This window comes from Lonchura striata, chromosome 9 (assembly GCF_046129695.1).
Source record: "Lonchura striata isolate bLonStr1 chromosome 9, bLonStr1.mat, whole genome shotgun sequence".
NCBI lineage: Eukaryota > Metazoa > Chordata > Aves > Passeriformes > Estrildidae > Lonchura > Lonchura striata.
The window spans coordinates 1738779-1750157 of NC_134611.1; the positions used below are offsets into that span (position 1 = coordinate 1738779).

General features: G+C 56.3%; 1 protein-coding gene across 2 annotated transcripts; it reads left to right on the forward strand.

The window, feature by feature from the left end:
* Positions 1-225: 225 nt before the first annotated feature.
* Positions 226-11098, forward strand: GLUL (glutamate-ammonia ligase). Of its 2 annotated transcripts, XM_021546035.3 has the most exons (8): positions 226-346; positions 633-862; positions 5727-5917; positions 7096-7257; positions 7517-7663; positions 8050-8177; positions 8335-8534; positions 9400-11098. In XM_021546035.3, exons 2-8 carry the CDS (start codon positions 729-731, stop codon positions 9716-9718), a joined length of 1281 nt encoding a protein of 426 aa, XP_021401710.1. In that variant the 5' UTR covers positions 226-346; positions 633-728; the 3' UTR covers positions 9719-11098. The 2 variants fall into 2 exon arrangements, with proteins under 2 accessions (XP_021401710.1, XP_021401711.1); XM_021546036.2 differs by lacking the exons at positions 226-346; positions 633-862 and adding an exon at positions 4545-4651.
* Positions 11099-11379: the final 281 nt, after the last annotated feature.

The window sequence follows — 11379 nt, forward strand, 5'->3', positions numbered from 1 at the left end:
AACACAGCCCCAACCTGGCTGGGAGTGCTTTTAACAGTGTGAACAATAAAAAAAAAAAGAAAACTCAGGGTGGGTGGGGGGAAAGAATCCCAACAAAAACAACCCAGCCAATGCACAGTGTGACCGATTTCCAACTGCAGGGAAAGGCATGTGCTGAGCGCTCCCTGGGATATTCTCCACCCTTGGACAGAGCAAACTGAGCCAAGCAATTCCTGGGTCTCAAATCCCGCCTGCCCCTGATGTTCTCATCTTCCAGCTTCCCCCCGGGCCGCTGCTGAAGGCGAGCACAGCAGCACGTGCTGGGGGAAGGCGCTGGGGCCCCGGCAAGCTCTGCGGAGCACAGCAGGTAGGGAATGCCCGCTGGGAATGCCCCTGGAGCTGGGCAAGGGGCTGCTGGGGCACGGAGCGGTGCCATGGCCTCCTGGGAGGGTGCCAAGCCCAGTGGTGGGCACGGGGACGGGGTGGGCAGGGAGATGGCAGCACCTGGGCTGTCCCGGGGGCCGTGCCCCAAGCTCCCTCTTCCCTCTGTGCGTGGTCCAGGGAGCGGAATGGGGAGGGAGGTTTTGTTTTTTTTTTTTCACTCCACGTGTGCCTCCGCACCGATTCATTTGCTTTCCTAAACTGCCCTTTAGCGCAGCCCAGGTGATCTGCTGCTCTGGAAAGGCTGAAAGCCCTCTGGCCACCAGCCCGCGGCCACCCTTGACCCTGGCAGCATCTTCAAAGGGAGCATGGGCCTGCTGCGCAGCGTGCAATGTTTGCTCACAGCCAGGGCCAGCAGCTGCTGCCTGCCTGCCTTGGGGGGTTTCGTCAGCCTCCTGCAGCGCTCCGGGGGAGACCGCTCGGCCACCGCTGCTTGCACAAGGTCAGTGTCCCCCTCCCCGGGCACTCACCCACCACACCCCAGGGTGAGCTCCCCGTGTGAGCTCGCTTCTGAGCTAAGCGCTTGCTCGGCTGTTGGGTTGGTTTTTCCAGCCCTGCTGTTGCTAGTCTGGGTGAAACGTGCCTCATCTCCAGGCGTCCCAGCCTGGGAGCACCTCGGGAGGCCACCAGGAGCCACTGTCGTAGGTCCAGATGTGCCCAGGGGTGGGCAGGGATGGAGGTGATGCCAGGACAGGCAGCCCGTGGCTGAGGTCACTTGGGTGCAGTTCGGCTCCTCGTGCAGCACCTCCCAGCCCAAAGAACTTCCCTGGATGCATCTGAAAGTCACAGAATTCACAGAATCACTGGGTTGGAAGGGACCTTCAAGATCATCAAGTCCAACCCAGCCCCAACACCTCAACTGGCACCCAGTGCCACATCCAGTCTGTTTTTAAAAACATCCAGGGATGGTGACTCCACCACCTCCCCATTCCAGAACTTTATCACTCTTTCTGTAAAATCTTCTTCCTAATATCCAGCCTGTATTTCCCTTGGTGCAGCTTGAGACTGTGTCCTCTGGTTCTGTCAGTGGAGAAAGAGCCCAGCCCTACCTGACTACAACCACCTTACTTAGCTCAGTTTAGGAGTGTCTTGACTGTTGAGCATGGGGAGAGGAGAGATGCTGAAGATGTTCTTGCTCATTGCAGGGGGTTGGACTTGATGACCTTCAGGTGCCTTGCAAACCAAACCAAAGCATTCTGTGATTCCATATTGTTATGCCCACCCCTCTTTCCTGCCAGCTGTGTCACTGCTGGAGGCTGGGGCATTTTGGGTGTGTGCAGCCTCCTCCTGGGACCTAACCATCACAACAGAATGGGCAATTCCTCCTCCTTGTGTGACATCTCTGTTGGGAAAAAAAACCCCAAAATAACAGCATTCCTTTCTATTTTGGAATTTTTCTTTAGTGCTGATGAAAAACCAATGGGTACCTGGGCTTAGCAATTCAGGGGCTGCAGTCTTGTTGGGCTTGAGATCCCAGGGTCTGTGGTGAGGATCATGGTGCTGGGGAAGTCCCCAAAAGCCATCAGCCACCTGCCCCTGAGGGCAGGGAGCCACAGGGAATTTTCATATCCTGTCTATTTAATCATCAAGTTGCCACCCTCCTCTTCCCACCCACCCCCCTAGCCCCCAGTGGTGTGACATTTCTGCATTTTAAGGTGTTCCCAAATGGAAGGCAGGGATGGAGGGGGACACATGGACAAGGATGGGTCACAGCAGCCTCAGCAAGGCACAGTGCAGAGGGAAGCCTCGATCCTTTACTGCCTGGCTGCTGGCTGGAGCTGGAAAAGGAGAGGCATGTCTCATGCTACCTGAGAGAAACTCATCCTGGTCCCCAAATCTTCCTTGGAGAGCACAGGGACACGGCTGTGCCCTGTCCCTGAGGGTTTGCCCAGCTGCCTTGGAAGCTGGAGGCTGCAAAGCCCAGGCATGGACTGCCCACCCCTTATAACTCAGCAGCCACTTCCCAACCTTGGCACTTCTTTCAGGATATCAAACTGTGCCGGCGGGAAGCGCCGGGCCAGGCCAATAAAGGTGTTCCCACGAATAACAGGAGGAAGAAGGAAAAACCTGTGCCAGTTGGGACTCGCCCCTGCAAGGGGAGGACATTGTCTGTGCCTGTGGCCCTTTGAAGGCGGATTTCAGTCCAGCCCTGGGTGTCACCTGTTGGCACCGAGCCCTGCCCAGCTCCCCCCCGAGCAGGGTTTTGTTGGCGACACCGCGGGTCACTGGAACACGCAGCTGGGACAAAGCGCAGCCCAGCAGGTTTTCCCCAAAAAAATATTAAAAAAAAAAAAAAAAAAGCCAGGCTGGAAGGGGAGGAGGGGAAGGAAGGCAGGCGGTAAACAAGCCGGGTGAGCCCAGCGAGGAGGCCCCGGAACGCTTCCCGGGAGAGGGCGCTGGGTCCGCGGCTGCCGCTTCCCCGCGGGCTCCTAAACCCGAGCGGGGCGAGCGCAGGGGCTTGGGCATCAGCCAGCCAGCAAACCCTCCCGGGCTGGCAGCTCCATCCTCCCATCCCCGCCATCACAGCCCTGCCCACCCTGCCGGGCTCTCCCCGGCTGGGCTTTGCTGCCCCGCCGTGGGTTTTTGCTCCCTGCTTGCCTTCAGGGTTGGTTGGAACTGCCCAGCCCCGAGTCTTGCAGGGCACAGGGGTCACCCCACCGCTCAGGGGCCTCCTCTTGTAAACATCTGGGTGTGTTCGAAGCCAAAAGTGGATAAAGTTACTGGGAAATTAACAGGTAGCAACCGTAATTCCAAGAATTTGGAGCTATCAGAGCTCTCAGATTAAGTCTAGGAAAGAGGGCTGGACACTGCTTTATCCCCTTTATGGGAGCTATTTTGGGCACCAGCTCCTGCTCTGCTTCCTTTTACTCCAGCTGAGCTGTTACATTTGGGTGACCACAGCTGAACGTGAGTTCCTGAGCTCATTTCCGTGGGTAAAACACCACGTTTGTTTGCGTGCTGGAGCCATTTCTCTGTGCACAGGGTGCGGGAGCTGGGCTGCTGGCAGGAGGCACTTTCTGGGGTGCCGAGGGGAGGCTGTTGCAATGCTCGGTGGCTCTGCCTTGCCCCAAGCAATTCCAGGAGAAAAGCACCTGAATTTCACCTTGTTCTGGACAGCCTCGGGCGATTGCCACACACTGATGGCTGCTCCAAGGTGCTGCTGAGGATTGAGCCAAGTTGTCCCCGCAGGGAGGGTGAGGATCTGGCTCTTGAGATGGGCGAGAAATCAAAGCCTGGTTTCGGCCAGCACTTCCACCTCCTCCCGCCCGAGGATCCGGCTCTCCCTGGCCACTTTCCCTCTGGATTCTGGCTGTACAGTGGCTGTGATGGCCAGGAGGCTCCAGCTTCTGGAGGAATGGCAGGGTTGGTGCCATCTCCCTGGGGCTGGCACGGGGCAGAGCAGGATCCTGTGGCTCCGTGGCAGGCGTGTGGGTGGCGTGTGCCCACCCTGGGACCTGCGTGTGCCCTCGCCATGTGCACACAGGGGTGACAGCTCTGTCTGCTCCTGCTGGCGTGGCTCTCCTGCCCCTTGGATCCGGGCTGGGACTTGCACCGAGCTGCGGGAGATGGGACAAGCGATTTGTGGAAAAATACTGGGCACTGCCTGCGGTTTGCTGGGTGCTGCCATGGTGGGGCTGGGGGATTTCTCCCCCTTCGAGTGACAGTGAGCCATCCTTGCAGCGAGGCTCTGCAAATCCAGCTGCTGGAGGCTGTGACCTGCTCCTCCGAGGGGAAGGGGAGCACCGAGGCGTTTGTCCCAAAGCCTGTGCCCGGGGCTCGGTGCAGCTGCGGTGCCTCCCGGGGCGGCCGGTTTCCATCCCTGCGAGCTGTGCCAAGGCAGGCTAATGTAAACGCCGCCGAGATCCCTGGATCCGCTCCCGCCTGCCCAAGGGGGACGAGGGGTTGTTTTTCCGGTCCCGGGAGCATTGCTCAAAAGACCCCAAACCCAGACCACCTCTCCGCTTTCTGCCCTCTCTCCCCGCCCTTTCCCGCACGCACCCTCCCCTTCCACCCCGGCGCCCCTTTGGGGGGGCGGCCGGAGAAGGAGGAGGAGGAGGAGGGAGGCGGGGTGGTGGCCCTGTCCCCCCTTTCGCCGTGTCCCTCCCGTCCCGCCCGCTGCCCAATCGGTGCGGCGGGGCCGGCGCTGCTCCGCCATAAAGGGGCGGCGGGCGCGGCCCCGGGAGCCGAGCGTGGGAGCCCCGCGCCCGCCCGCAGCCGCCGCCGAGCGCAGGTACCGGCCCGGGGGGACGCGGGGACACGGGGCTGCCGCTGCCCGACACCCCCCGGCCACGGCAGCGCCGGGGGGCGGCCCCGGGATGCCCGGCGGGCAGATCTTCCAAGGGAAAATTCCTCCTCTGGGAGAAGGGGGGGAGTGGGGGGAGGGAAGTGGCAGCTTGAGTTTTGTGTTGAAAACATTCCCTTTGCAGTTTTTGTGGGTGTTTTGGGTTTTTTTAACCCCACGAGGCTCCTCAGCTGCTCGCGGGAGGTGCACGCGTGGGAGATGCTTCTGGCAGGGCGGCGGGGTGGGCTGGGGCCGGCTCATCCCGAGCCCCCCCGCAGGACAGCGGCGTGTTGGAGAGACTTGCCAAGTCAGTCCGCATTTCCAAGCTGTTGGCGTTTCCAGGCCTCCTGGAAAACGCCCGGTGCTGTGGGTCGGACACGAGTGGGCTGGCTGGCGTTAGGAGCCTGGCTCGCAGGGCTCTGGGGATGCTGCAGCTCCCACCCGCTGGTTCCAGAGCCGCTCCAGCACATCCCACCCCCCCCATTGCTGCCTGGGCTGCTCAGGGCTCGCGTGTGCTGCCTGTTGCTTTTCCTGCTGCCCTGGGACCGTGTGGGTCTCAGATTCAGTCAAAGAGAGAAACGGAGAGTTTCTGTCCGGGCAGAAGCCTGGGACCCACAGGACCGGGCTTGGATAACCTCAGCTGGGCTGAGAAGGGCAGAAAAGCCCTCCTCGATGATGCAGATTTATTAAGAAAGCCCCAGCTAAGCTCTCCTTGCATTAGCTTTGCTCTTGAGCGGAGTGTGGAGGTGAAAAGTTCATGTGGGGCTAAGGAGCCCTTTAGAAGTCTGTTGCTCTGGTTTGTTAGCAGGAGTTTGGGTATTAATGAAGGGTTTCTGGAGCAGGGCTAGCCTGAGCTGCTGTGCTCTCCCTAAGGAATGACAGGGAACCACTGGAGATGGCAGCCAGCCCTGCGGCCGAGCTGTCCCGTGCTCCTCCCTGGCCTCGGGTGGGGAAGGGGGGCTGAAAAATGTGGGCATGAAAGAAAGGGCTCACAGTTGGGGCTGTTTGTGTTTCCCCCCTGCAGGAACCCCCTCATCAGGACTGCAGCCATGGCCACCTCAGCGAGCTCCCACCTGAGCAAAGCCATCAAGCACATGTACATGAAGCTGCCGCAGGGGGAGAAGGTCCAGGCCATGTACATCTGGATCGACGGCACGGGGGAGCACCTCCGCTGCAAAACCCGCACGCTGGACCACGAGCCCAAGAGCCTGGAAGGTGAGAGGGCAGGTGCAGCGCTCCTAGCCCCTCCCTGGGTGGAGGAAGGATGCCATTTCTCTCTTCCCGTGGCAGAAGGATGGTTTTTAGGGAAGATGTTCCTCCTTGCGCCCTTCCAGTTACCTCTTTCCCCAGATACCGCAGGAGAACGTTCCCAGCTCTCCAGATGTGGAGTTTCAGGGAGATGCCTGGGGCTGGGAGCCTGTCCTTGGTGCTGTCCCTGCCGTGGAGGGGCTGTTGGCAGGGGCTGGGGGCTGTTGGCAGGGGCTTGGCTGCCCATTGACTCTTGAGTACTCGATTTGGCCGGAAGTAGTTTGGCAGAAGAAAGTGCAGGGGAAAGAATGGAGCTATCCGGTGTAATTAAGAGCTTGTGTCCCTCAGAACAAACAGTCCCAGCTTACACAATAATAGCATTAGGATTTTCCCCAGGTTGCCATGGAGCTGGCTGGAGACAGTTATGAAATGAAAATACTGTGTGTGACTGAGCAGAATTATCTTTTTTCTTTTCTTTTTTTTTTTTTTTTTTCCCCTCTCTCCTTTCCCCTTTTCCCTCTGAGGGAGTGGTTGGCACAGCTCCTTTGAAATCTTTGTGCTTCCCCTCCTCCCTCTTTCCCTGTGGGATATGGGGGAGATAACATTGCCCCGGTGGAGTTCTGGCCTTTGATGTGGAGGGCAGTGCTCAGGATGGAGGGGTGGGCAAGGGGCCACACTCCCCTTCCATAGGAGATTCCACCTCTCTATGATTTGCCTTCTTAAGGCCTCGTAGTGTGATGGAGGGTATTGCATGGCTCCCTTCACTCCCACAGCTGGAAGATGGCTCGTGGTCTGCCCTCTCCCAGCCGAGGCGACTGGGTGCTTTGCTCATCCCTGTAGTTGTTGTGACATAGGAAATGTCCTCAGTGCTACTCTGTTCACTCGGGCTTGGCCAGAAGCCCAGCAACTCGTTATTTTCCAGGGTGGCTGGGGACTTGCACTCTCGTGATTTTTTTTTGCTTGTTTTGGGTTTTGTTTTTTCTTTTCTTAAAATTTTTTTTGCTTCCCCCACTTGGAATGAAATCAGCTGAGCTGGGACTAAACCCATTCTCTATGAGCATCTTCACCTCTGTCTTACTGGAGGGCAGCAGGGAGCCCATCCTGGGACCCCGGGTCACTGTGGCTGGTTCCTCTCTTTGCTCCAGATCTCCCTGAGTGGAATTTTGATGGCTCCAGCACCTACCAGTCCGAAGGCTCCAACAGTGACATGTACCTGCGACCTGCTGCCATGTTTCGGGACCCTTTCCGCAAGGACCCCAATAAACTTGTTCTCTGTGAGGTCTTCAAATACAACCGTCAGTCTGCAGGTGAATGAACGGACCTTCTCCCTTCTCCTGGTGGAGGTGGTGTTCCCAGGAAGGGGAATGGGAGACCTGCCCAATGCTGTCTGTGCCCTTAGCATGACACAGAAATAACTTGAAATAGAGGGCAAACAAAGTGCTGGTGATGGACAAAGGGCTGGGCTTGGGATTCTTCAACGCTGCTGGGACTCAAACTGTAAAATAAGTGGAAATGGGGAGTGGAGGTGGCATCACTCGTGAGCCTTGTGTCACTTTTCCGTTCCAGAGTCAAATCTCCGGCACACCTGCAGGAGGATTATGGACATGGTGTCCAACCAGCACCCCTGGTTTGGGATGGAGCAGGAGTACACTCTCCTGGGGACAGATGGACATCCCTTTGGCTGGCCTTCCAATGGCTTCCCTGGACCCCAAGGTAATCTTTTGGGAGCCTGGACCAAGTCAGGAGTGTTTGAACTGAAATCTGTGTGCCACAGCTTCAGGCGAGTTGAGGGATCCAAGGTGCTCCTAGAACCAAAGGTGGACGGTAGAAGGCAGAATATTGGCAAAAACTAACCACAAGATTAAATCTGTCACAGAAAGGCTGAGGTGGGGATTGGCCACGTCCAGATTTGCTGCTTGGCTTGTTGGTCTGCAGAGGACTTAAACTCAGGGGCAAACTTAAACTCGGGGGGAATTTGCTCTCTGTCGGTGTTCTAACCTGCCAGTTCTTCCATGGAGAACACATCTTGGGGCTTTTGAAGAGTTCTCTGTGTGTGCTGGGTCTGGGTCTTCACGGGATTTTTCCCTGTGCTGCTGCAGGTCCTTACTACTGCGGTGTAGGGGCAGACAAAGCCTATGGCAGGGACATTGTGGAGGCCCACTACCGAGCGTGCCTTTATGCCGGTGTGAAAATCGGAGGAACCAACGCAGAAGTGATGCCAGCCCAGGTAAATCATTCTGGGACACCTCATGGAGCGAGAGAGTAGCGTGGAAAAAGCCCAGGCAGCAGGAGCCGTGTCTGCCTGCTCTGAGCTGTGCCCAGCATCATGGGGTGGGAGGTGCCTGTCTCCACCCCACTGAGCCCCTGACGCCTCCTCCTTGCAGTGGGAGTTCCAGGTGGGACCATGCGAAGGGATTGAGATGGGGGATCACCTCTGGATCGCACGCTTCATCCTGCACCGGGTGTGCGAAGACTTCGGGGTCGTGGTGTCCTTCGATCCCAAACCCATCCCTGGGAACTGGAACGGTGCTGGCTGCCACACCAACTTCAGCACCAAGAGCATGAGGGAAGAAGGGGGTCTCAAGTAAGTGTTTAGCTTGTTTACTGCGCAGCAGGATTTTGGATGACACGGGAGTTTGGTGCTTGGTGTGACATCTGAGTCTTCTGGATAGGGTTTTTTTGGTCGTTTTGTTTTTGTGGTTTCTTTTTTTCTTAGTATGTATCTTTTTTTTTTTTAATAATGACACATTCTTGTCTTGATGCTTGCTGGGCAATTCAGCCAGCAGTACAATGCTGCTGGAACTACAGGATGCAGCTATCCCTAACAGCCTATCCAGCTCCTGACCTCCCAGTGCTGGGAACAAACAAACAAACCAGCTCAGCACAGGGCTTTTTAAATGATATTTTTATAGACGTGATGAAAGAGAAAGATCATTTGCTTCTTCTGGGCAAGGGTGCCATGTTTTCTTAAAAGATGAACATGCTAAAAATGCAAACTGTGAGTTCCTGCACGGGACTGCTGTGCTGAGTGCACTCAGGGACCCTGTGTCCCTGGAGCTGTGTGGAGGGATCCATCCTGGCTGTTCTGGTTTTTTGCCTTAATCTTAGTGCTGCCCTGAGATAACGGGACAGCCCATGGCTCTGTGAGCTTCATGAATAAAAACGCCAGTGTTGAGAGCAGGTGGAAGAGGGAAGTTTGACTGGTCTCACAGATGGCAGTCCCTAGGTAACCTGTGGGATTTGGGGCCATGAGGACCCTTTTTCTGGGTCAGCAGCGGGAGCGGAGAGAAACCCTGTGTTGGGATGTGCAGCCAAGCGGGCCGTGGGGCACAAAGTGCCTCGGGGACAACCATTAATCTCGTTGTCGCTTGGACACGACGATCCAGAGGCGTTCAGCTTGTCCCATCCCTCACTGTGCCACCCCCGCCCTTCCCTCCCTCCCTCTGCAGGCACATCGAGGAGGCCATCGAGAAGCTGAGCAAGCGCCACCAGTACCACATCCGTGCCTACGACCCCAAGGGGGGGCTGGACAATGCCAGGCGCCTGACGGGCTTCCACGAGACCTCCAACATCAACGAGTTCTCGGCCGGCGTGGCCAACCGCGGCGCCAGCATCCGCATCCCGCGCAACGTGGGCCACGAGAAGAAGGGCTACTTCGAGGACCGCCGGCCCTCCGCCAACTGCGACCCCTACGCCGTGACAGAGGCCCTGGTCCGCACGTGTCTCCTCAACGAAACCGGGGACGAGCCTTTTGAGTACAAGAACTAAGCAGACTGCGCCCCGCGGACGCCGCCGCCGCCTCCCCCCGCGCTCCCCGCGCCCCTAAAGTTCCCTTCTAGCTGTAATCCCGAGGGTACAAGATAACATGTTCCGTGTCTCAGTAACTCCTGTTGTCTTGAGGTGGGGAGGAGGGCAGGTTTAGTTTTATCCGTGTCTGTTTGTCGTTGACTCTTCAGAAGACGGGAGGAGGACGGGGTGTTAGAGAGCTTTTAACCACTGTTTTATTTTTTTTTGTCTAATTCATGTGTACATCCGATGGGATCCGGTGGCTTCCAGGGACAGACTGCACACACAGAAAGCCTGTAGGAGAGGAGAAAGCTTAAAACGGAGCCAGATTTGGGGGGCCAGCCCCGCTGCTGGTTCTCTGCAGACTGATGGATGTCTGAGGTTGGTGCCTCTCTGTGGAGAAGGGAAGATGGGAGCTGTGGTGATGGGAGCTGTGTGTTTGCTCCTGCCTGTATGGGGACATGACGGGAACACTGTCGCCCTCCGGCCACTCTGAGGTTTCTGGGAATCTTCTGGCATGGAGGAGAACTCTTGGTTCTGTCACTGGAAGTCAACCCATCTCTGGCTCATAACACAGAGTGAAGTAGTATTTTTGTATTTAAATATAAAAACAGCAAAAAAAAAAAAAAAATTATATATGAAAGCGTTTCTTTCTTGAAGAGATGATGTTCCAGCGCCTCATCCAGCCGGAGCGGGCAGAGCTCCTGCGGATGCAGTCGGATGCAGGTGGGACTGAGGGTGAGCTCGGAGGGAGACTGGGATGAGATTTGTTCCAGCGTGGCGTGGAGCTTGCAGGAGGGGGTTCCCAGAGCAGGGAGTCTGCAGAAGCATTTGTTACTGTAATTCAGGTGGCCGTGGCACCCTCGCAGCGGGAGGAAGGTGTCCTGAACCAAGAGTTGACTGGTCAACAGCGTTCTGGACGGAGCTGTGGCTGTGTCACCTGTCCAGCAGGGCTAGCATGTCACTAAAGCAGGGCTTTGGATAAAGATTATAAAAAAAAGACAACAAAAAAAAAGAAGTTTTAGATTTTTTTTTTTCATCATGTTCTTAGTTTCTCCGACTGAATGGTTTTACAGAGACCGTTGATGCCACTGTTGTGTCCTGGCTCTCTCGGGCTGCCTGCCACCCAGCCAGGATGATGGGGGCTAGGAGAAGGGAAGGGAGAGGCCACCTGTCCCTCCCAGCCAGACCTGGCACTCCCAGCTGCTGCTGGGGGGTTCAGACGTTCCAGGATTTTACACTTGGGTATCTTAGATGGTGCCAGTTATATTCCGTTGCATTTGGACTTCTTCTGAATAGGTTTGTTGTTGGGTATTTTTTTTTTTTTGTAATAAAAAAAGAAAAAAAGAACAAAACCTTCAATATGACCTCTGCAGCCTCTTTTTGTACGTGTGTTGCCTTCACCATTTGAAAGGATTTTGACTCTGATAGGGGGTAGATGTGGCTTTTCATTTGTGGGTTTTTTTTGTTTTTGTTTTTGTTTTTTTTTTTTTTTTTTTGGAGGGGTCAGGGGTCTTTAAATCCATGTGTGCTCTCCAGAAAATGGGAATTCGTCAGCAGTGGTTGGTTCTGTGGCTTGAATGGGATTCTTTTGGATGGGAAAGGGCCTGGGCTTGTGAGTGTCCATAGGGAGGGTTATGGGG

What these genes read in the sequence shown, in the direction of transcription:
- GLUL (XM_021546035.3), top strand. Translation starts at nt 729, where the DNA reads ATGGGCCTGCTGCGCAGCGTGCAATGTTTGCTCACAGCCAGGGCCAGC. An exon ending in TGGCTTCCCTGGACCCCAAG is followed by an intron (nt 7,664 to 8,049) that starts GTAATCTTTTGG and finishes GTGCTGCTGCAG; the next exon opens with GTCCTTACTACTGCGGTGTA. An exon ending in CAGAAGTGATGCCAGCCCAG is followed by an intron (nt 8,178 to 8,334) that starts GTAAATCATTCT and finishes TCCTCCTTGCAG; the next exon opens with TGGGAGTTCCAGGTGGGACC.